General features: G+C 42.0%; 1 protein-coding gene across 10 annotated transcripts in view; it reads right to left on the bottom strand.

Annotated features, from left to right (window-relative positions):
• Positions 1–25,287, bottom strand: part of DACH2 (dachshund family transcription factor 2) — a 326,286-nt gene that overhangs the window by 152,985 nt on the left and 148,014 nt on the right. The window contains exon 1 of one of the 10 annotated variants that reach the window (XM_080991263.1): positions 7,713–7,735. The exons of the other annotated variants lie outside the window; for them this stretch is intronic. Within the exon in view, the coding sequence (XP_080847389.1) occupies positions 7,713–7,717 (5 nt within the window). The 5' untranslated portion in view covers positions 7,718–7,735. Of the gene's footprint in view, positions 1–7,712; positions 7,736–25,287 lie in introns of those variants that run through there. 10 annotated transcript variants of the gene reach the window in all.

The raw sequence follows: 25,287 nt of genomic DNA, 5'->3' as shown, positions 1-25,287 counted from the left end.
TCCCCTTCTTTTGTGGTGATGCATTTCATTTTTGCTTTAGGCAATGTGCAAATGGCCACCCTAATTCTTTGCTGTCTGACTCACTGGGCCCAGCGTGGTGGAAGGAAACCAGCTTCCCTTCCATACAGTCCTTGGTACAAAAATATGCTGGTAAGAAACTCCTTCATATAACATTGTTTAAACCCAGTGCACCTCAAAACTCCCACCTGTAAAATGGAGCCAACTGACTTCAGAACGTATTTCTGGGATCTATACTAGGTTCATTGTGCTAATATGATGTCATGTCCAAGCTCAGTATCCTAGCTGAATGAAACCTGTGCTGCTTTCATGGGGCTCCTGAAACATTTTTAAGCATATTGTACTACAGTATAGCATAGCACATTCCAAGAGCGACCAGAGCAGTTTATCTTTTAGGCTTCCCTTCTTCATCAACTGATTGGTGCTTCTGAATGCTGTGAAATGGGCTCAGGTAACAACTCCAATCTAGCCTATCAAAATTCTCACATTTTTCAACCCTGGATCAAGCCATTTATAAATTGTGGCTAAGAATATTAATCTACACTGTAAAAGAAGGAAAGTGGCACCTCTCTCTCTCTCTCTCTCTCTCTCTCTCTCTCTCTCTCCCTCTTACTCACAGAAACAAAAGGTTAGGTGCTTCTTGTCCATGAATGAGACCACATGGTTATGCTGCACCAGCCCCTATATTGTCTTTAAAATAGGGGAGAAGGACACAGCAGATCTGAATACACTCCAGGAATCCCCATCCCTAACAGATCAACCCACTTCAAGCATTCCTGTTATACAAGCAATGGGACTTCTCAACTGAAGTTCAAGGTTTAAAATTAAACAAACATCATATATTGTGTATAACAGAAGTGGAGAACCTCAGGACCTCCAGGCCTCTGTATCTGGCTTTTGTGACTCTCCCTGGGTCACACCCCCTCCCCAGGGCACCATCCATCTCACCATGTCACACCCCTCACCAGCCTTGCTTTGCACCCTCATCTGCTGTTGCCTAGCTGTATGACCTTGAACTATGAAGATAATGATGATGCCTAGAGGAAGGGACCTATGTGTGTATGTAGAAAGCTCTGACTTTAGCACGTGCATCAATTTGCTCACTTTTGCCTCTACCTCTGGCCTACCTCTGGTGCACTTCCCCTAAATGGTTACCCATGAGGGAATATGGCTCTCAGGATGAGAAACGTTCTCCAACCCAAGCATGTAACAACAAGGGAAGGAGCTGTATCCAATGTAGCACTAAGTTGAAGTCACTTAGCAGTATACTTGTTGCACAAAGGGAAATGCAAGTCCATTACCAAAGGTGGTTGCATGATGGATTGCATAACAAGAATAGTCTCTTGCACAAAAAGCTTCTGCTAGCACAGCTGTTGCACTGGATTCCTTTATTGTGCAGCCTTTAAATTCTGCTACCCACTACTCCAACGGTCCTCGTGCTGCCGGACAGAGAACACTGGTTGTGTTCCAGAGGCACAAATAAATGGAACACAAGCACTGTAACCTGGCCAGTAATTGTGATATGCAGGGCAAGTGATACTAAAAAAGTAGACTTAGGTCATCAAGCTAGTTTTCCAATTAGACCTGCCACCCAAACAGGCAGACACTTGGAACACAAGCTTTCCTCAGATCAACTGTGAACCAAATATGCATCTGGCAGAATTATTAAGAGCTTATGCATGTACACCCAGAAGCTTCACTGAGTTCAATGGAACTAAATCCCAGATAAGTGTGAATAGGATTGTAGCCTAATTGTTAAATCATATATAAAACCACAAATCCCACGTTGCAACTTCTCAGTGAGTGAAATATTCATGTACAAAAGCACCTGGAGCCTTTAGTACTCACTAAACAGAACACGAATTGGACATTCCCCCTCCTCTTATTTCCTAGAGAGAAATCCATTCCATCCAGATGAGTAAAGAAGCTTTTGACAAACTTTGTGTTACACAGCCAACCAGCAAAAATGAATGAGAGGTTCATAGCAAGAACCATTTCTCTCCAAAATGATTTCCCTTGTTCGCAAAGAAACGAAAGTTAAATTTCACTCCATCAAGCTTGCAGTAGCAAAGCTCTTTATCAAAAGGAGACACACTCAAGTGGTTAAATGTCAGAAATCTCTGGTACTATTGCACAGAGGTGCCATTACTGCATTCATACTTCCACAAAGAGTGTGCATAATATTTGTTTTATTATACATCTGTCTAGATCTCAGATACACACACACATATCACATCCTAAAATCATTCTTGAGTTTACTACTTTAGGCCTATAAACCTTGTCCTTTTTATCTAGATTAATTTTTTAAGTCCCATAGTCAGTGCATTTTTAAAATATACTCTGGGGAGTCCTATGCAATACAATGCAGCAAAACACAATAAAAAACTTTGATCAATACATTTTATTGCACAACAGTCCTCAGGCTTTGGAGACCTGCTCTTGTGCAGCAGCAACTGAATGACACGATCCCTTGTTTTTCACATCACTGCAACATCATACTTACTAAGTGTGCAGTTTTACACACAGCCATCAATGCACACTAACTAAGCACCTTAAGTATTGGATCATGAGGAAGTGATAAGCTGGGTATCACCACAATGGAACAAACGGAGCGGCAGAAAGAAACTTGAGCCAGATTGTATTGGGCCACAGCTCCCATCACCAGTGACTACTGATCCCGTCTCTAGGTCTGATGGGACTTAGAGTTCAACCACTTCTGGGGGAGGGGCACATGTTTTCCACTGGTCTTCTCCTTGCAGCAGTCTTAACTAACTATAAGGACCCTGTAAGAGCAATAGCCCCCTTCCCACATAACTCCAGCATCTCTTGAGGAAGGCAGGTTTTACCCCATTACGGCACCCTATGCACCCTGCTGTATATGACATCTATGTTCTACCATCCACTTCTGTGTGAGAGGGAGCAAACAGTTAAGCACTATGAGTGGGGGAGAAAAGGTGGCAGTAACAGGTCCTACCCCTCTGGATTTACAGGAGCTCACTTCAACCATCAGTGCAAGCCATGGCTAAGGAAGAGATTGATCTGAAACATGACTTACAATTGACCAGTGAAACAAAACGGGAAACCATGCTTTGAAGGAGTGCAAACCATGGTTTGGTGCAGTGGGTGAACTTACAAACCATAGTAGCTCCACCTCTGCAGAAACCACATGAACCCCAGAGAAGATTGAAGTGAGTACCGGTAAGCAGCTCTATATTATGACTTGCCGGGCCGCACAGAAAAAAAGAAATAGAAACTTCACAAGCACATGAAAACTGTGTCTTGCCAGTACATTTGGAAGCCAATAGCATGGTTTTAGGTTCTAAAAATATGGCTGCACAAACCATGGTTTAGTGTGAAATTGAGCCATTTAGGCATATACCTTACAGGAGAGGAAAGTGAACTTCACTTAAAGTCCAATGTGGCCAAAATGATACGAGAGTAGACTGTCATGTGATAGTCTAAAACTGCTGTTTTTGCAAACTTAAAGACAAACTTTTAGAAGCAGTTTGTATGCAAATGGCTGAAAACATAGCCTTCCTGATGGAGGCCAAGGCTCTACTTTTAAAGTTACTAGAATCAGATGTAAATTTACATATTAATCAAGACAAATAAACATGTGGGGATTTAACTAGGAAACAATCTGATGGCAATTTAATCAGCACAGGTTGAAAGGTCCATCACTACCACATCCTGTTGCAGTGAAAATATTGATTGTGTTACTGATTTTAGTAATGCCTTGTTTTGCAGGGTACAAATAGCCATGTAATTATTCTTTAATTGAATGGTGATTGCTTGCTAGTGATTATTAAGGTTGCTTGTGTGTGTGTTTTGCTTAATTACTATATTATTTATGCTCAGCAATATAAAATAATATTTCATCTGTCTTTCTTTCTTGGGAGGGAGGTGTAGGCTGAAAGACAATGGGTCAGATCATAAACCGACTTCAGCTGTGATAACAGAGTAAGCACATGTGTCCCCCTCCACATGGGGTCAGGTTCAGAAGTAATGACTTGTTGGACTTTGGATAAGTCATGTGTCCATACTCTCTCTCCTCCACTCGTGAGCCATCTTTTTAGTTTTTTAATTCATAGTTTCCTGTGACATCCAAACCAGGATTTAGCATTCCCTACAAACCAGGCCAGAATCAAACTATAATTTGGTATCCTGGTTCATAGAGATTGCTCCAACAGCAGCTGATTTGGACATCATGAGAAACTGTGGGTTAGCAAATCAGGAAGTATTAAATTAAGGTGCACAAGAGATACAACAGGGAGAGGGAGCACACAACTCATTCCTGGTGCAACAGAAATTAACCAGGTTAACTGTGTCTGAACCAAACCAAAAGAATTATAAGAGGGCCCAATTCACACCATCATTCCTTATATAAAAAAAATAGCGGCAGGAGGGCGATATTGCAACTTGAAGAGCTTTCACATAATGCAATCGCTTATGTATGTAATGAAAAGATACGCACACATACTTTTACACTACACAAAACAAAATTGCTGGCATAGTGAACCTATGAACTATATGCCCATCAAAATACAAAGCCACTAAAACCCATCCAGATAAATAAAGCTCAGTGTCTTAAATCCTTTTGAAATCAAGCATTGGGGAGGGAAGTTAATTCTGACTTTATGAAGCATGTACTGAGTCTGATCACTGGCCCCAAACTATCTCTTCTGACTACCAGTGCCTCCCCAAAGTGCCTCCTCCAAGGTCTGCTGGTGTCATGACTGCTGACCCTGGGACCTTGCAAGGAATGGCAGAGGACTCTGATGAAAATGAAGTTCAGGTCATTTTCACAGGGGGAGAACTGCCAGTACCATATCCAGATCCCTCCCAACAAGAGGACACACTTCTGCCACCATCCTCAGACTCAGAGGAGGAGTCTCCTGCAGTACCTTCCATGTCACCACCTTCAAATAAATCAAAACAACCCAACTAGCTCCTTTAGGGTGGTGGAGCCAGTCACAGTACAGGTCACGTTAGCCCACAATGTTTCAGTTGACTTCAGCTCCCTGCTGGAACAACATCTTTCTACCTCAGGAGGACACAGCTTCAGTCATTTGCTGAGGCAACATCATATACCTACCTTAGTAGGAGAGAGCTTCAGCAATGAAGTTGTCATTATTAGATACTGCAGAGGATTGCATCCCAATGGCAACATACTGCCAATGGACCACAAAGGGAAAGGGGTAGCAAAGTGATAGTATATACAAAACACATCAAGGCTCACGTCCTGCCAGGCCAGTAGTATATACTATTGTGCATGATGCATACTATTAAATTGCAGCAATGCAACTGCTTGAATAGCAACAACTCCCTATGAGCATGAAATGTTAATGCTGAAATGATCACTGTTTAAAGCACTAGGTGGATCTGCAGATCTTTCAACAGTTCAGCTTTAAAGAATTAACATTAGATGTAGCATTTTGTAGGATTAATGGAGGGATACTGTCCCGCAGAAGCTTGATTTCCTCTGGGGGTCTAGCCCTTCATTTAGGCATAATTTAACCTGATGCTCTGCCTTTCATTTTCTGGCCTTCATTAGAGAAACTGAAATAGTATCCTATCCCCCTGAGTGCTGAGAATAAACCAACTGGAAATATATCTCAGCAGTACTTCATGTTTCTGAAACTGAAGTGGATTATCACCCAGCAACATTAACTCAGCAGCCTCCCTATAAACTTTGTGGGCTTGGCAGTTATCTAGATGAGAAGGGAAAGCATTGAATCTCTGGATGTCAATGAGATATGACACATTCCAAAGTATGTTTGCTACAAAAGGTGATAAATGAGGGAGCCAATATATTTTCCGTTAAGTTAAAAAAAATAAATACTGGTAGCTACCTCATTTTTGACACCTGCTACTTATGAATTAATGCCAGACAATTTGGCAATCTCTACTGATTTGGGCAGATTTCCACCCTATCCTCTATCCTAGGGACTCTGATTAGTAATTTACTTGTTGATCGCAGGAACCTTTTGTAAGAGGAAGGGTCGTAGCCCAGTGCTGAGCTTCTGTTTTACATGTAGAAGGTCCCATCTTCAATCCCCAGCAGCTCCAGGTAGGGCTGGGAGAGACCCAGGCCTAAAACCCAGGAAAGCTGCTACCAGTCAGTGTAGACAATAGTGAGATAGAGTAACCAGTGGTCTGATTCAACATAAGGCAGTTTCCTATGAATGTTTGGTTTGGCAAATTCTCGCACATCTGACACTGTCAAATCCACAACAGACTTAGGCAAAAATACTCTAAGACAGCTTCAGGTGGTGTTTCCATTAGCTTATATACAATTCATTCATCTCAACCAGGGTATTGATTGAGCTGTAGGATCCTTCTCTTCCTCTCAGGCATTTGCAGGGTATCAAGGTAATTTCTTAAGAGGCAGGCATGTGCTGCTTTACAATAGGCATAGGCAAACTCGGCCCTCCAGATGTTTTGGGACTACAACTCCCATGATCCCTAGCTAACAGGAACAGTGGTCAGGGATGATGGGAACTGTAGTTCCAAAACATTTGGAGGGCCGAGTTTGCCTATGCCGGCTTTAAAGAATTGCTTATACAGCACTTCCCCACTTCACAAATATTCAAAATGTTTCTCATAATTAGCAGAGAGGTTGTCCGTAAACTCAATAAGAAAATCCACAATGATCATCTCCATATTACAGCTGGGGAGGGAAATAAATCTCAGGGAGAAGCCCTGTTCATGAATTACTCACACTACACATTTAAATCATATTTAAGCGACATGGCCATATGACTTCCCTAGGAACTGTAATTTGTTAAGGATGCTAGGAACTGTAGCTCTGTGAGGGTGAAACCACAGTTCCCATGATTTCTTGAGGGAAGCCATGATTGCTAAACTGGTGTAAATATGATTTAAATGAATATTGTGGATGTGACCTATCAACTTACAGCAGCAAAGTCCATAAATTAATTAAGTGTAGTGTATTAAAATACTTTTCCATTGACTCGATTTCTTTGACCCAAGCAGGAAAGTATTTACTCCCATAAATTACTTTTCATTGATTCTCAAATTTGAAAATCCAGAAATTCCTGTTCACATGAATAATAACAGCTCAATCTGAAAGCTGGGGCTCAAAGAACAGAGAGACCTACAGTTCAAATTTAGTGACCATTGGAGGCCAGTTTCAATAGGTTTGGTTCATAAGTATACCCAAATGGAATGCAAGGAAGAGGATGTGACGTGATGAGCATTTGAAATATTCTCTGGAGCTTTATCCCTGCAAAAGGAGTACACACGTACATGCACACACACACTCGTCATTCTACAAGTTCTTTATCTGCATTTTGACCTCAGAACATTATTCTCTTCACTTGGGCCTTACTGCGCACATTTCCACCCTACCAAATGCAGTTAAACTCTACGTGACCTTCTGAGTGTTTAGGAAGATAAAGAAACTATGACCTCTCTGCAACCCGATTCTGTCTCCTCTCAGCATTGGCAAACTGATCACTTGTCTAACTATTGAACCACATTGTATTACTAACCAGATCAAAGGCAACAGCAGGCCAATTCAGCAGCCGGGTGGGGGTGGGGAGTCAACCATGCAAAATGGGTAATTAACATTAATCATACATGAAGTTGTTTAAGCAGATAACTAGAACCTGGTCACCATAGCAACCCTCATAAAATAGGGCTTCACGCTAATGCTCGGACTCTCTCCTTACCACATCTTGTGGGAACGCCAGGCCGCTGTCTCCTCTTGACTTTAACAGACTAAAGTGAATTACTGTTGAGGGATGACCAATGGTATAATGACATGGTGCTTAGCTGCATACCACTGAGGCTTCACCCACAGCTTTGGAGCCAGTTCGCACAATCATCAATCTTGCAATCTTCTTTGGGTGGCAGGGAGCAGGTGTGCGTACACACAAATACAGGCCCAATCTGCACTGTGCATTTAAAGGAGCATCATACAGTTTTAAACTGACATGGCTTCCCTCAAAGAATCCTGGGCACTGTAGTTAGCTAAGGGTGTTGTGAGTTCTTAGGAGACTCCTGCCATTTTCCTCAGTCAGCTACAATTCCCAGAGCTCAATGGGAAAACTGATTGTGAACTGCAGCTCTGTGAAGGGAGCAGGGAACTCCTATAAACTCTCAGCATCCTTAAGAAACTACAGTTCCCAGGCTTCTTGGGGGGGGGGGGCGGACCATTACTGTTTAAAGTAGTATCACAGCACTTTAAATGTATAGTGCAGTTGGAGCAACAGACTCTTCAACCACAAGCCTGGTTTGTGTGTATGCACATATACTGTGGTACCTTGGTTCTCGAACTTAACCCGTTCCAGGAGTCCATTCGACTCCCAAAACTGTTCGAAAACCAAGGCACGGCTTCCGATTGGTAGCAGGAGATTCCTGCACTCAAGTGGAAGCCGTGTTGGACGTTTGGCTTCCGAAAAACATTTGCAAACTGGAAAACTTACTTCCAGGTGTGCAGCGTTCGGGAGCCAATGTGTTTGGCAACCAAGTCATTCGGGAACCAAGGTTCCACTGTAATGGCAAACTGCCTAGGATCCACAGGCCTAAAGGCAGCTGATGCAGCTCAGGAGTAGAGAAATTCAGTGCCAAGCCTTTCCTCAGGTCTCTCCCTAGATCATACCCTCTCTGCAAGTCACGCCTCTCACTGGCCCTGATCCACGCTTTTCTCAAGTGCTTTTGCTTGTCTGGAATGAGTCCTTTTGAGGTTCTCGCGCTGATGGCAAGAGCAGCCAAAGGAAAAAGTAGGCGGAACAGCAAATATAATTTTTACCTTTGTCCAGTAGGCTAGCTTCTACCAGCACATACCTATCTCCTCCATCTAGACAAGCAAGAAGCATTATCAGAACACAGGGACACATTCCAGCCAGGTGAAAACGTGTGTGCACATGTGTGTGTAGGGGTGAAAGAAGACCATCAAGGTGTATTCCAAGGGCCAGACAAGAAATGCCTAGAAAGTCATCCCCAGTCCTGAGGTTCCCCTGATCTCTAAAGATGACAACCCCACAGTGCTCTCAATTCCCATATCCTTTATAAAGACACCTCCTCTCCTCCTAAGAAATGAGAAGGGCATCCACAATGAGTACTTAGGAACTATGGTATAAACACTTTGGCAAAATGTCAGAGCTAGCAAGATTTTCTAAGAGGCAGGTCATAGGAAAAGATGGAGTAGGACCCTGCTTGAAGCAAAAGGCAAAGTATCTGACCTGACGTGCAGTTTAATCGTATTTCAGGTAATGTGATGGTGTTGCCAGCCTAAGGTTACCAGACGCCCCCGTTTCCTGGGGACAGTCCCCGGATTTACAAATCAGTCCCCTGACAAAAACCTATCATTCCTACTGAAGTTGAAAAGTGTCCCCAGATTCACTGAAAAAAAAATTGGTAACCTTATGCCAACCACACTTGAGGGCAACAGGTCTGTTATCAGCATATAGGGCAGGCCCCATGGCACATAGAGCTCTGTCTTGTGCCAGTGAGCTCAGAAGAAATAGCCAGGGAGCTGTTGCAGCTGCCTCTAGTGGAGGATTCCACCTGAGGCAGTTACATCAATTTGCCTCATGTTGAGCCGGCCCTGGGTGGAGGCTTGAGGATGCCAGTAAGAGTTAGGATCCTATTATCACTATCAGGTTCTGATTTATTCTCAACTGATTGTGCGGCATTATCTATTCTCTGACACTCCCTGCCTATTAATAAGAGCCAGTTCACTTGGTTGTAGTGCTTCTGATTCCAGCTAAAAATCTTTCTGGTTTAGGAAAACCAACTTAGAACTGTAATTTTATTATGTACATTAGTTTTTTAAATGGTTTGTTTTATCTATACTTTGTTAGTTTTCTTAAATCTACTTGTTTTTTTAGGTCTGTTGATTATATCTGTATGAATATTTTATATAATTTTATGTAAACCGCTTAAAGGGTTTTTTATTATTAAGTGCTATATTAATCTTTTTTCTTTATTTTTAATTTTTCCTACATTAATTTTTAATAATTCATACAAACCATGCACAGTTTACATTGTCACAACCATCTGAAGAAACAGCATTAAAAGATTAATTCTCAAAAGGGCACCTAATATGAAATTATTAAATGCATTGCACTGTTACTTCGCTAGAATAAATATTACAAATAAATAACTATAAACACAATACTCAGTAACAATAATGAATACTTCAACTGCAGTCCTGCTTGTTCTTCATTTAATTTAAACCTTTTGCCAGGCATATTATTTTCATTTCTTCACAGATTCATATAAATAATTCACTCCCCATACCCTAAGCAAGCAAGCAAGCAAACAAACAAAGATGACTACTTTCCTATATAGCCTCAGCCACCTCAAATACCATCAGCCCCTTGGTCCTCATCCATGTCAACAGGATCCACTAGACTAAGATGGAGTATGAGAGAAAAACATAGAGGTGGTGGTCAGGCCTCAGCCTGAGAATGCAGCGGAGCTGAGTAACCAAAGTGAGCTGGAAAAAGGACAGAGGGTGGACCGAAGGAGGAGAAGGAGTCAGCAGTGAAATCCTACAAGGAGCAGCACCTGTGGAAAGAGATTAACTTGCCAGCCCTGCACACAAACCAGCTTCCAAGCCCAGTTTTTAAGGCACCATTAGCAACTGGAACTGCCCAAACCACCTCAGTCTAGTCATAGCCTGCCACTTCCTGCCCACCTACTTACTTACAGGCAGGCCAGGTAAAGCCACTGACAGTCATCTTCCTTTTCTTTAGTCTCAGTGCTTCCCCTTGTAAAACTCAGCAGGGAGAAAGAAATGGCTGAAACCGGACATAGTGGTCCCTCCTGTCGTTGGCTCTTGTTCCACCTTCTGTTGGACTCTCTGCCTTTCACCTTACCAGCCCCAAAGGGCACCAACCACCACTGCAACTTGATATTTGTGGCCCTGCTGTGGAATACATGATGCTCCTTAGTGATCAGAGCTGCATCAACTGAGGCCGTTTCTGCTGCTGTCTGGCATGGGCTCCCCTTTTCCAATGCTCCAATGAGCACTGAAGAAGTTTGGTGAAGCTATTTAAAATTGACTACAACCCCCCAGAGAGCTCCTGATGCGACATCATACAAAATTGATAAGACAATTTGTTTTCCAGGATCTCCTTCTTTTGAAACAAAGCTTAAATTGCAGTCCTAAACACACTTACTTTGGAGTGAGACCCATTGAATGTATGGCATGCATAGAATTGCACTCTCAATATTTTAAATATTAAATATCCCCAAGCCAATCAGATAATGAGCGTCGTACTACTCCTGTAAGTACAGAATTCATTTGATGTACCTTATACACAGGTCTTCTCCCTTTTGATATGTTAAGCCTTTTTAGTTTTGCTGAGAATTCAAAGCTGCTATAAAAAAAGTTAACGGAACCATTTGTTGGCTTATCATGCCTCTGAGTCATAGCTCTATTTTTCTGCCCTGGTAGATTCAACGGAACTTTTTTTAAAAAAAAAAAAAGACATAGCCATAATGTGGAGAAATACCCCAATGTCCAATATTCAAACATACTTTTCCTTATCTAATGTCTAACCATAAAACCACCCTTACAACCAGATGCGTCCTTTATAGCAAGTGCTAACCTTTCAAAAAACTTAAGTAAATTATTTATGAGGGAAAGGCATTTTAAAATATGTTTGAAAGCACTATAGGAATGTGCTATTAAATGTCTTGGAAACACATGGCTCTCTTCCTAATTGCCTCCGACTGAAGTTGGGCAAAAATGGTTGTGCCAATGTATAGCTTGATGCTTTACTTCCATCTAGTCTTTGAAGTGGGTCAGAAAGTATTATGCCCCTCTAAAGAGGCATCTCAGCAGGCTCAGAAGGGGTGAAATGTAGGCCCCATAGACCAGAAGAAGCCAATGTTGAGGCATCCACATGTTGAACTGTAATTCTGATCACCCCTGAACAATGGTCATGCTGGCTGGTGCTGTGACTTGCAATGAAACAACATCTGGAGGCCACTATTTTGGTTACATCTGCTCCAGACTTTTGGGATATGGGCACCTTCAGCATTTACATCAGGGACACCAGGGGACAGGTTCTTTCAACAAATGGACTATTTCAAAAACCTCTGATTTTGCACCAGAGAAGTACCCCACTAAATTAGGCTGCAGTTTAGGTCTCGCTCAACATAATGGAATATGGCCAAAGATCTTCCAGCAAGTTTCATGGGCTGAGTGGAGATTTCAAACAAGCTCTCCCTGCTCCTCTAGCCACTAAATCACTCTGGCTCGAAGGTAGGTGTGTGAGTGTGTGTTTGTCCATTCCCTGAAACAAACTCTTTCTCTCCCCCTCTGGCAGGAGAACAGCAGGATTTAAACCCAAACCTGCTTGTGGGCTTCCCATACGCATCTGCTGGCCACTTTCAAAATAGGATGCAAGACTAGATGTGTCCATTGCTTCTTTCTTATGACCTCACACATCCAAGCCTTTTGGCTCCTCCCTTTCCTAAATGGTTTCTATCCAAGCTGGAAATTCAAATGAACATTTTATGAATGAATGCAAGGATAAAGGCAATGTCACTTTAAGAACTGGTGCCTGTGAGTTTGCCTGATTTCCTCTATTTGAATTTATCTTCATTTATTTGTTTGTTTAATATAACTTACAACCTGATTTCTACCGTAAGTTTCTCAAAGCAGCTTGCAGTGAGAAAAAAAGCATACACACTAGAAAATTTAAAACTTAAATCAAAACGTCAGAAACAGAAACATGAAAAATGCACATATAGTGCTGGAACTCTACAATTCTATGATCCTATCTTGGTGTCTGAAACTTAACAGGCATGGTGCCTGCCTGATTTCTAATAGGATGGGGTCCCATATACCTAAGGCCCACTACACTTGAAGGCACAATTTCTCACCAGCATGAGCCATGCCCTTGGTCCATGGGGGTGGCCACTACTAGCACTCCTCCAGATGTTTTCATTGGTCATCTTGGGACATGTGGAGAAACATGTCCACCACTAATTTCTTTGCCCATTGGAGTTGGGCTTTTTCATCAGGGATAGGCCTTCCAGTCTACAATCTGAAACCATGTGCTATACTTAAGAAATGTTACATACTTTATAAAATTAATATTATTTGAATCCTGTCCACACCACCTCTTCTCCAAAGTCTCGAAGCAGTACACATAATACAAGACCAGCCTAACAGTATACGGAAGAAAATGTAGCTGCAACAGGCACGGGGGGCGGGATGAGAACTAAAACTGGAAGTACACACCTGCAAAAGCTTGGCTAAATGATTATAAATTTAGGAGGTAGTAGTGGTGGTGGTAATAATAATAATAACAATCACAATAACGGTAATATAGTGAAAGTGGCAACCCTAATCCATGAAGTTGAGAGGGGAGGATTTCCCTCCCCCTTTGAAACATTAAATACATGTTTCTATTACAGCCAGCTAGTTTACAAGCACTTTACAGGCACAAATATTTCGGCTGAAACCCATCTTCAAATCCCATTTAAAATGTAAAAACAAAAGTGCCAGGAGCTTTGATGTATAAATAGGAGTTAAGTATATTTGAGCCTCAGTCTCTCCCCACCCCCCTTCCTGGTGTTTTTTATGTTTCTATTATATTTGTATGTGCATTCTATTATTGCCCTTCTTATACCAAAAAAAAAAAAAAAGTAATTCCTCTGTCAGTTGCTCACACTGGATGCATTCATTTTCTTTAGACTTTCCTTGTTGGTTATTGATTTCCTGCCCCTTGAAGGGGCTTTGATTCTCTGCTCAGCAGGCCAGCCATTAGAATAAAGGTTGTTAAAACTAACAAAGAGGGGGGTTGGAAATCTAAAATTAGTTCTATCCACTTTCATCTAAGCCAAACACAAGCGACGCACTTCTGTTCCTGAGCGCAGAAATTAAAAGGAAGTATCTTTACGCCGAAGACCGGCTCATCCAGCAGTGTCATTATCCAACACTGAATGCCTATTTTCAAGCAGAAAATATGACCTTTTCCAAGAGGGCAACTGCTGCTTTTGACGTATGCATGCCAGGAGCTGTTTGAAAACAAAGAAAGAAAAAGACTTCCACAGAAAAGTTAGGAGGCCTAGGAAGCTCATAAATCATCTTGATAAATAATAATTTCAGCAAATTCTCAAAGCTGGAACATAACTTAGGAAAACTATTTTCATGAGAGGTCTGAGACAATGAATTGACTAACTAGGAGTGTGAGCAACTCTCGTGTGAAAAGGCACTGTTGTTCTCCATTAATGGAAACACTAATCACTTAAACAGTGGGATGGGCCAACCCTCTCCTTTACCTTCACTTCTTTCTTACTGTTGCCAGGATTGCGTAGCTGGCATTCATATCAGCTGACAGCACCTTAGTTAACATAAGGAGAGTCCTGCTGGTTTCGATTAAAGGCCTATCTCAGAGGCTGGGAACCACATTCCTTCTGGCAACCTTCTGAGGTCCACCTCCCCATGGTGGGTGGAGCAAAGAAGTAATTTTACCTTTGCAAATTAGGCTACTTTCCTTAGTTTCCTTACGAGAATGTGAATTACTCACATGCATTACTGTAAGGAAAAATGGCAGCCAGGACTCTAGTGTAAGGTTACTAGATGTCCCCATTTCCCGGGATTTACAAATCAGTCCCCATACAAAATCCATTGAAGTTGAAAAGTGTCCCCGGATTCATTGAAAAAAATCTGGTGACCTTACTCTAGTGCCTACTGTCAATGAATCTAGCAGAGAAGGTTTCTGGGTCAACAGCAGATTGGGTGGGAGAAATGGAAACAAAACAGAATACTTTTGATTCATGACTGCGTGAATCACAGGAAAGGTACCTCTGAAACTTTCAAGGGTGTTATATAGCATTTAGGAGCTGCAGCAGTAGACCACTTAAATCCACGCAAGTAAATCTCTGCTCCATGAGATTGTTTGTTGTTGTTTTTTTAATCATATTTATTAAAATTTCCAATAATAACAGAATAAAGAAGATAGAAAAGATAAAGAAAAAAAAGAAAGAAAAGAGACCAATTTTAAACCCTTATTTTCATAACCTTCTTTCTGGGACTCCCTCCTTCCCCTCCCGACTGTATTCCCCTTTCCCTACGTTGGTTCCACAAGTTCTCATTCCCAATTTAACCTAATATGTTATGCCTAATAGCCAATTTAAATTACAATCTTAACATCACTCCTCACCTTTAACAAAATAGAACAAAGATTTTTTTCCCTAAAATCTACCCCGTTTCCTTCCACGAATTCCCCCTTTTCTTTTTTTTTCCAAAACTTGTTAAATCAAAATACCAAAGTTATATATATAAAAAAAAAATTTAAAAGATAGAAAATAGAAGAAGGTTCCAGAAGTTGATTACATAGCCTTTGGATTCTAGAATTCCCCCTCCCTTCCCCGGTTTAGATTCCCTATGTCCATCAGTCTGTATGTTGTCGGCCTGGAGGTCTCAAGTCCACAGCCAAACTTTCTCAATTCATCTTGCCGGTTTTCTTTAAATTTACTTGTTTTGATAATGTTTAATTTCAAAAGTCCAGTCTAATCGAGGCCTTTAATTTCCCTTGATCATTGTTACTCCTCCCATTGTTCTTGCCGTGGCGTAGTTGGTCCTTTACTCTTTTGTTTCTTACTTTCTCAGGTTTCTGTCTTGTTCAGCTGCAAAACCATTCTTATTCTGAAATCTAGTATCTCTACAGAGGTTTGTTATTCAGGAGCTTACTTAAATAGAAAGATTCTATTGTATTGTCACCTCTGTAGACAAAACAAATATTTCAGTTTTGCTACTTTCCCAGGAGCTAAGACCAGTAGTACACATCCCAGAGTAGTTTTCCATATACGCCGCTTGTAATGTCCCAAAGCCCCTCTAGAGGGATTGCAATAACTTTGTGTCCTCTCATCCAAAAGTCAAATTGTTGTTTCTTTTTCCACCCGACATTTTGTATCCATATTTATATCCAATTGTATCAAAATTAACCAGCAAAGTACTTGTAGCAAAGTCCTCTTTATATTCTCAAGATTTGACAGCTACTTTGACAGCTGTCAAACTCTCCATCTCTCTCCGCCAGGTTCTCTGAATCGCCCCGGTTCCCGGGGGGGGGTTGCCTTTTCCCTCTCACCCTCGACTCTCCTCCAGCACAATTCTTGTAATAATTCCATCGTGGAATTTGGTATTTTTAGTCAGCAATAAACTTCTGAATTGATCTTGGTTTCTCAGTCCTTGTTTTAGCATGTTTACAATCAGGGAGGGGACTGACTTCCTTTTTAGATCCCCCCCGCTCGTGCCGAATCCGAAAAAAAAAATTCCTTTTTTTTTTTCCTCCTTTTGTACCCGGTTACCCAATTACTCACGGGTTTTTGTTAAATGTCCGAATTTCAAATGGAAGAAGCCAGCGCTCTCCGACGAATGGCATGCGGCTGCACTCGGCAGGGGAAGCGATAGACTCAAAGTACCACGCCACTCCCAGGCACCCGATCCGTAGCCTTTAAAAAGGCTCCTTCACGAGTCGGGAGGGCGCTGACGGTACCAGCCGAGTCCCCATGTCCACGGGCCCCGTGCCCGTGGTTTTTAAGGGTCCCCGCGTCGCCGGCGCGGTAGGACACAGCCCCTGCCGAGCCGACTCCCTCCGGAGCTCGGAGGGAGTCCGCCATTCGGCGATGGCGCCAACCCGGAAGTCCATGAGATTGTTTGTGGCTACAGCTCTTCAGTGGACAGAAAACATGGACATCAGAAATACATGAACACAATAGTATTACAGCCACAGGCAATAAATATAGTTGACCGCCAGCTAAAGTTGAATAAAGCAAGCGAAACCTGAGCAATCATCAGTAACTCCTCCCTTACATAATTATTTGCATGTGCATTTTTGGATTAAAAATATGTTTGGCTGCTTCAAAAGCTTATCATAGCCACCTAGAGTTGCAAACATCCAAGAAACTCTAGCAAAAAAGATACCCACATGCATATTGTTGTGCACACCCCACTCTCTAATTAGTGAGAAACTTCAGCCAGTGCTTACCCAGCATTTGGTTTCCATGGAATGAAGGTCACTGAAGACTATGGTGTCTTCAGGGTGTATGGTTTCATTTACACATACAGTATATATACAACCTGAACGTAAGATGGAAGGGCTCATAGCATTAACATCCCAGCAGATCTTGCTTCCCAATTAGATTTCTAGGGGAGTCCCCAAAGCTATTGCTTTGGATTCAGCCCAGAGAGCAAAATTAAGCCTCTCTGTCTTTTACAACTCCCAGCTTCACATAAGACTAAAATAAAGACTAGCTCCACAGCCTATTACTCTCCTACCCCCTGGGATGCTATGGCATGGCATCCAGCCAGGTAAGAGAGGAGGACGCTTACCCCCTGCCTCCTGAAAAAGCATTATACCAGTTGTGTCTATGGCAAACATCTATTCTTGAGGAACTCTTTAAACATGTAAATGGAGTGCTTACTGGCCCCACTAGGGCCATTAACTTAACAGAGAGATGGGCTTGACCACTTTAGCTGTCCCTTTTACTACAAACAACAATCTTGCAGATACAAAATCACAGACCCTAATATATCATCCAAAACACACACACTCAATCCGATAACAAGATAGATAGATGATAGATGATGATAGATAGATGAAGGATAAATAGATAGATAGACAGATAGACACCCTAATTTACTATGGGCAGGGATCAGAATATAACCACTGTCCTTGCCATATAGATGTTTTTGAAATGTATGCAGTTAGTAAAACTGAGCTCAAACCAGAATATTAATCAGTTTGTGGGACTGGGATGGGTTGGGACAGCAGAGGGGCAAATCACATATGTATTCTAGGGATGAGGAGCCTGTAGCCCTGCAAGGATTACTGGGCTGGGGCTGATAGGAGTTGGAATCCAGCAACATCTGGGAGGTCCCAGGCTCCTTAGCACTGATATATTGTGTGTCTATATTGTAAAAGGAGAATTAGTAAACATTTACAGGACAGATCCCTCCCACCCACCTTTCTACAAATGTTTTCCTTCAAATGTCTTGTTTAAATATTAAGTATATACCATTTGTCCCTGAAATCTGAAAAGGTCACCCAGACAAGTTCAGTTTGAAAACCAAGGGAAGGGTCAGAATGAGTAACAGTTTTTGCCTTATGTCTCATTTACATTCACTTACAGGGAAATCAATCAATTTCGGGGTCCTCCACAGTAAAGAGCTGAAGAATCCTCTTTTTGTCAACCTCTGAGAGAAGGTCCATTTGTTTTGTATTCTAATCCTTTCCCTCTGTACGATTAGTGGCTGTTATTTAAGTTAAACTATTCATTTTGCCTTCAGATATGCGATGTATTACAAGCTGCTTTTCAATTAATCTTAGCCCTTGAAGACTGCAGACTCTCTGACAGCTTCCTCAGGAATCTCACGGTTATGTGAACATTTCACAAAAATTACTCTTCATAACTGCACACATTATAATTTACACATTAAACGCAGCAGGTTTTCACCTTAGGCCTCTTGCCAAGAATAACCTCCCCCACCCCCACTTCCTTGAAATTTGCTCTCCTTTGATAAAATGATAATTATGAATGTGCAACTAGCAGCAAAACTAAAGGTTTTTGGAAAGCATTTGGAATAACATTCTCTCACTTACTACCTAAAAACTAACATTGCATCAGTTAGTGTGCAGGGGGTGGGGCGGCAGCAATACATCACCACCCTTAAGACTGTCGTGTAAAATAGAAAGGGCAAGAGATAGATAGATAGAAAGGGCAAGAGATAGATAGATAGATAGATAGATAGATAGATAGATAGATAGAGGTAGCCAACTTGAATAAAATATGGCGGTGTAGGTAAGCCCAACCCTGCATAATCAATCACATGACACACTCAAGCCATTTGAATGGCAATGCCCACCAACTTTGGGGGGCCCCAGCCCCCTCAAATATTTTATTGGGGTGTGTGTGTGTGAAATGACCTCAACCTCTAGCAATCGGCTCCTATGGATGAATAGACAGACAGACAGACAGACAGACAGACATTATATAGCCACTCCATAATGTAAGGTCACAAAAAACAAGCATAACAATTAAAGTACAATGTGAAACCTTTTATTATTATTACTACTACTACTTTAAAACTACTTGAAGCACGTATTTTTAAAATGAAGATTGCCAGCCCACAAGATTGCCAGCCAGGGTGAACAAAATAAGTTCTTCACCTGGCAGAAAGATGGCACTGGGAGGGGGCCACTAGGGGGCGCATTGGAAGATGGCTGACAATACCATCTCTCTGACCCACATGGGGTAATTAAGAGGCTGTTATGGGAGTAGGCAGCCTCCCTTGTTGCCCCAAGGAAATGGGGAACACTGCCCTTGCCTGCTGTGCCCATAAATCACCCCCTAATTCGAAAGAAGGGGGTGAGGGCCCTAGGCAGAATGCCCCCGTGTGGACATCGGCTCTCCTGGACGCTGTCTCTGATCGCACACTAGTTGCAGCAATTTGGAATAATTAATTACAAAAGAAGCACATGCACATATTTCAAGTGAAGAAGGGGAGTGAAGTCTGCTAATTTAAGTGACCTCTGAGAAAGAAGACGACGGGCTGGAGAAACAGGAATATTTTACAATGAAGATACACCAAAGGCGGGGTATGTTGACAACGGGGCTGAATGGGGGGGGGCCTTTTTTACTTTCCTTCTATGTGATTTACAAGAACCCCTCCTCATTAGAACCGTCGGTTGAACTGACCCAAGCAGGATGATTAAGGTATGTGTGGAGATAAACTTTAACCAAAAGTATGCTTTATGGAGACCGAGAAACAATAAGAGCTTTTGGGAATGGCGCAGCAATGAATTCGGAGTCGCCATCTTGCCAAAGGATTTATAGCTGGGAGGAAGAACGGATTTGTTTTCAGACTGCATTCCTAGTGAATCTCCTCAGAGGTTTTGAGAAAGGAGGCAGATTGGTGAAGATTAATGACGCTAAGACTGTTTTGATGTATGGAAGTGATATTATATGGAAAACGTCTGGATATGGCTACTGGATAAAAAAAATTAATATCCATACAGGATTACAAACTGTTCTAACCAGCTTGCGGAGACTATCAGAGGTCACAAAGAGAAAGGAAAAATATATGAAAATAACAACAAGAGATGTGGAAAAATAATAAGAAAGGACTGGATAGTACTGTGAACATCATAAGGTTATATTTGTGGACATTAAACCAGCAGTAAGAAGCAAGAAGTTGATTGGATCCCTTCGGAACTTGAAATATGGGTACCCCCAACAAAAATTTAAAATTCGGCTGTGTAATTTGGAATTTATGTAATTTGGTTTGATTTGATGTGATTGGTTGGTTGGTTAATAAAAAATTATTCTTAAAAAGAAAGAAAGATGGCACTGGGCAAACCTCTACGGCAAGTCCATTTCTTAAGCAGGTTGCCACGTTCAACCACTGGAAACTGCCGTTCACAAAATCAAGCCCTCAGTCCACCTAGCTTAGAACTATAGACACTGACAGGCAGTAGCTCTCCAGGATATGAGCCAGTCCTACTTGGGTATTCAGGTATTGAATATGGAATTGTCTGCATGCAAGGCCTGCTCTCAGCCACTCAGCCACAGCGCTCCCTTGAAAGGCCCTCTCACTCCTGGCTACCCACCTCACTTCGTTTGTCTGGGACATATTAGTACTTAGCATCAACTAATATAAATATTATTAAGACTTGGTGTATTTTACACATGTGACAAATGCTGAACAAAAGTTCAGCATTACATGAGCTATCCTCAGGCTTATGTGTTTCTCACCTCATACACGCAGATTCAGTGGCTTGGTTCAGATGGGATGAGAAGTCGTGGGTGGTATTCAAAGCAGCACTAGCAGAGTTCCCCTGGTGCAGTGGCGCTTCCATTTCTTCTCCCCTTGTGCTCCCCCAAAATCTTTTCCAGAGGGTTCTCCCAACCTTCTGGAACTGATTTTGAGGGTATGCAGGGGAGGGGCTGCAGGGGAGAGAGGGTGGGAATTCCATTCTGCTAGTGGACTTCCACTGTGCAACCAGAATGATAGCACTGGATATTTACTCCCCATGCCTTTCCTCCTTGATAATGAGCCACAGCGTGTTCCATGTCAGATTCCCGCTCTGATCTCACACTCATGAAGAACATCAAGCACGTTCACTTCTGACTTTAAATTAACCATAGTTTCCTGTAGTTAGATTGAAATTTCTGGCTTCTTCTCACGAAGTGTACTTTGAACAAAGCACCAAATCCTTAAGTTCAGATTTCAAATGCTTGTCTTCTCATAGGTGCGAAAGAAAGATGCACACATGCCTAAAGCTCATTCTTCCAATGGAATTCCATGGTTTATCGCTATATCTGAACCAAGCCAATGAATTATTTCCTGTTTAGCGCAGACCATAGTTTGCCATTGCACCAAACCAGTGCTCTGTGCATTTTGCACTCACACTTCAACCCAGATTGTGGCTTGCAGAAATAGGACAAAGCGTTGTTTGCCAGCATGGATGCAAGGTTAAACTATGGTTTGTACTAAAGAATGTGTGTGAGAACCTAGCACATTCCTGACCTGACACACCGTGATTTGGAAGCATGTTATATCTGAACCACACCCATTTTCTCAGTTAAACCTATCACAACCTTGCAGAATAACACAAATATTACTATCCCAAAGAGTAAAGAGTAAAAGAGTAAAGACAGCCACTTGTCTAAGGCTAGCAAGTAAATTGATATGTCAGTTGAGATTAGAGACCAGGATGTTCTCTCACCCCTCTTTCTCTTAGCTACTATGCTAAAACAGCTGTTGACATCTCAGATTTTCCTAACATTATATATGCAAAAAAAATATTTTATATAAAAGCAAAAGAAAGCGGCAATGATTATCCATCGATTTCCGTTAGCAAAGCATAATGGAAAGTCCACATGAAAACAGTTATCCAAATACACACACACACACACACAAACACACACACACACACACACACACACACAGCCCCAACAGCACCACACATTGCTGTACCGGAAATAAGTAACACACTCTGTTTTTAATGTTACCACTTAAGGCTGCACAGTCTAATCTACAAGCCTCTTCCTCTACAAATACAGGTGTTTCCCTTTCACTAATTGAATGTGACCATTGAGGAATTGTTGATATGCTGAAAGCAGCATGTAATCCCTTTCAGTCAAAGGCTGTGTTTCCATGAAAGTCACAAGGCGGGGGGCGGGGGGAGAACACAGACTTTCCACAAAGCACTTAGAAAGTGTCAACAAATAGCTACAGCAATCTCAATTTGGTTAAAGTGGGGAAGTAGTTGTTCATCTGCTAATTAGTGGGTGGGAATGTTCTTTTTTTATTATCTGAGTATAGTTAATCTTGTTTGCTATGATTTTTTATGGTGAGTGTTGTTGTTTTCATCATAAGTGTTATGTTTGGTAATATATTAATATATTATAAGATACATACCTCCCCCCCCCCCTTATGGTATTGTGTGTGTATTACTGTAAGTCACTCGGAGACTTTCAGGTGACAAGCAACTAATACGTTAGTTAAATAAATAAATAAATAAATAAATAAATAGGAAAACTTTTCTCTATGTACTTTCTCCATGCCATGTTTTATTTTATAAACATCTATCACCTCACCTCTTACTCGACTTTTCTCTAAGCTAAAAACCTGCAACCTTTCTTCTTAGGATAACTATTTATTGCAGAAGGCAGCATTCTGAGTAATCCAGCACCTGCTGAATTGCAACTTAATGTGTAAACTCATAGCATATACAGTGGTACCTTAGTTTTCAAAAGTAATCCATTCCAGAAGAATATTCGAGTTCTGAAACATTCAAAAACTGAAAACTCAGCTAGGCCTCAGAACCTTGCACTCAGCAAAAACCGTGTGGTGTGTTCGACTTCAGAGGCGTGATTGAAAACTGAAGCACTTACTTCCACTTACTTTACAGCATTTGAGCACTTACTTTACGGCATTTGAGAACCAAAATGTTCATCAACGGAGACATTCGAAAACCGAGGTACCATTGTAACAGACTTCCACTTCAGGAGATCTGGTGTGATAGGAAGGTACTAACTCTTTAGTGCTTTACTGGTGATGACTGCAGCATATAGCCTTGACTCACCAGTGCAAATGAGGCATTTGTTATTTCTGCCCGCAGTGCCTTCTCCTCTTCGCTCCCCCTCCCTCCCATCACCTCCTTCGTTTATGATCAGAAGGTGGCATGAAGAGTGAAGACAAGCTTTTCCGCTTTGCTGAAATATTCTCCAGGCTTTGATCGAGTTCCCAAACCCTCTGCAACTGCGCCCTCGGAACACTCAGCTTCTGTGTAATTGCAACATGTAGTTTGCCAACGCATGACATGCTTCGGGATTGACTGACAGCTCTTGCATTCCCAGGGTGGCCCTAGCCAATAATGAGGCATGTAGGATTGGGAAGCAGTTCTCAAAAACATGAGCATGCAAATGGCAATGGTGGTGCCAAGAACGTAATTATCAATGTTATTTTAAGTTACCCCCACATGAGGCAGGCACAGTCATTCTCGTGTAAAGATCCCCAAACAGCTGCAGCCATATGTGATTCACCAAAGAGTGAAAATATTCACATTTTAAATATTTCAGGGGTATGTGTGTTTTATTTATTAAGAGGATTTACATCCCACATTTCAACTGCTGTTAACAATATTGTTGCAGGCTGCCTGGAAAAGAGTTAAGAGACTACTCAGATATAGCACTCTGAAAGTCATGCAGAAGCCTTTGAAACAAACTGTTAATAATGGTGAAGAAGAAGAAGAAGAAGAAGAAGAAGAAGAAGAAGAAGAAGAAGAAGAAGAAGATACAAACCAATGAATTCAATTTCATACACACACAAGCAAAAGTCAATAAATGCTTAATTCTACAACCAGTATAGGCAAAACTGGTGAAATTACCTTACAATTTTCTTTTTTTCTCATTGTCCTTTCTGCTTCAGAAAAGCACACAAACACACTTCAGAGCCCTGCCTGGTAAATATTGGAAGTGGCTCATACTTTTTAAAGGAACTGCTCACATTCTTGAGGGCTAGAGTCTTTTGCTTTTAAACCAAATGAAACCTGAGGTTCTCAGAATGTTGACTTCGATAACAAAACTCAAAAAATTGCAACAAGATACTGCAATTTAAGAACAGAATACGCTCGACCCCTGATAGTAGATGTTGGGAGCCCAGTTTCACATCTGACCACTGAGTGGGTGAACTATATACATTTTTACAGCACTAAATTGTTCCTCCTTCTTTGCCTACTCTCACATTCCCTCTGAACTTGCTCTGTCCTCAAAAATTTGTACCATTGGATTCAGAGATGGATGGTGGAGCCCACTGGGACTGGTGCGGCAGAAGGTTTGGAGTAAGGTTACCAGATTTTTTTCAATGAATCCGGGGACACTTTTCAATTTCCTACTAAATAGATAGATTTTGTCAGGGGACTGATTTGTAAATCCGGGGACTGTCCCCGGGAAATGGGGACGTCTGGTAACCTTAGTTTGGAGTCCAACAACAGGTGAAGCCATTACCAACAACAGTCAGAGTCAACTCATTCTAGCTTCATCCTCATCTTTCTCCCTACAAGGGCAAAACTAAGACCAAGGAGGAGGAAGCTGGTTGTAAGCAAGAAACCAAGCAGGTGGGGGCTGGCTGAGGACAGATTGAGGTTGGTGGGACAGTGACCCATTCAGCTTAATGAAGCACCGTCTATTGGTTGGATTGCTGAAAGCTTTGTTGTGGATTATCGTATTATTTTTATGTTTGAGCTGAGAGGAAATCAGCCACTCCAACCCTTCCACAGTACTAATTAGTAGCAGCAGCAGCAGCACTAGTAGTAGTAGTAGTAGTAGTAAAAACATGCAAGGTGGGGCTGGGAGGGTTTGCCAGTGACATAGAGTAACTACATGCAGGGCTGTCTTAAGTATATGCGGCGCCAGGGTGCAAAGATCCGCCCGGCACCCCTTCCCCCAGGTTGCCCAGTCCCAGGCACGCAGGAGGATGGAGCCGGCCAGCTGCCTTAGCATCTTGATGGTTTGGTCGCCCCCGAACTTGTAGTGCAGAGCCATCTGCAGCATAAGAGCCTGCCATGGTGCTCTGACCGATGGGCGGGCTCTTCCCCAGACTCAACTCTCAGACCCTGGACTCTCAGCCTGGCACCCCTGAGAGCCCGGCGCCTAGGTGTCCCGCACCCCTAGCGCCTATGGGTAAGACAGCCCTGGCTACATGATGGCTCTAAGATCATGAAGTGTGTTCTATTAAATAATAGTGATAAGGCCACTTGCTTGCCTGGA

This window comes from Podarcis pityusensis, assembly GCF_964106645.2.
Source record: "Podarcis pityusensis genome assembly, chromosome: Z".
In the NCBI taxonomy this organism is placed as follows: Eukaryota; Metazoa; Chordata; class Lepidosauria; order Squamata; family Lacertidae; genus Podarcis; species Podarcis pityusensis.
Note: the sequence above shows the minus strand (reverse complement) of the source record. Positions and strands in the feature narration are given on the sequence as shown.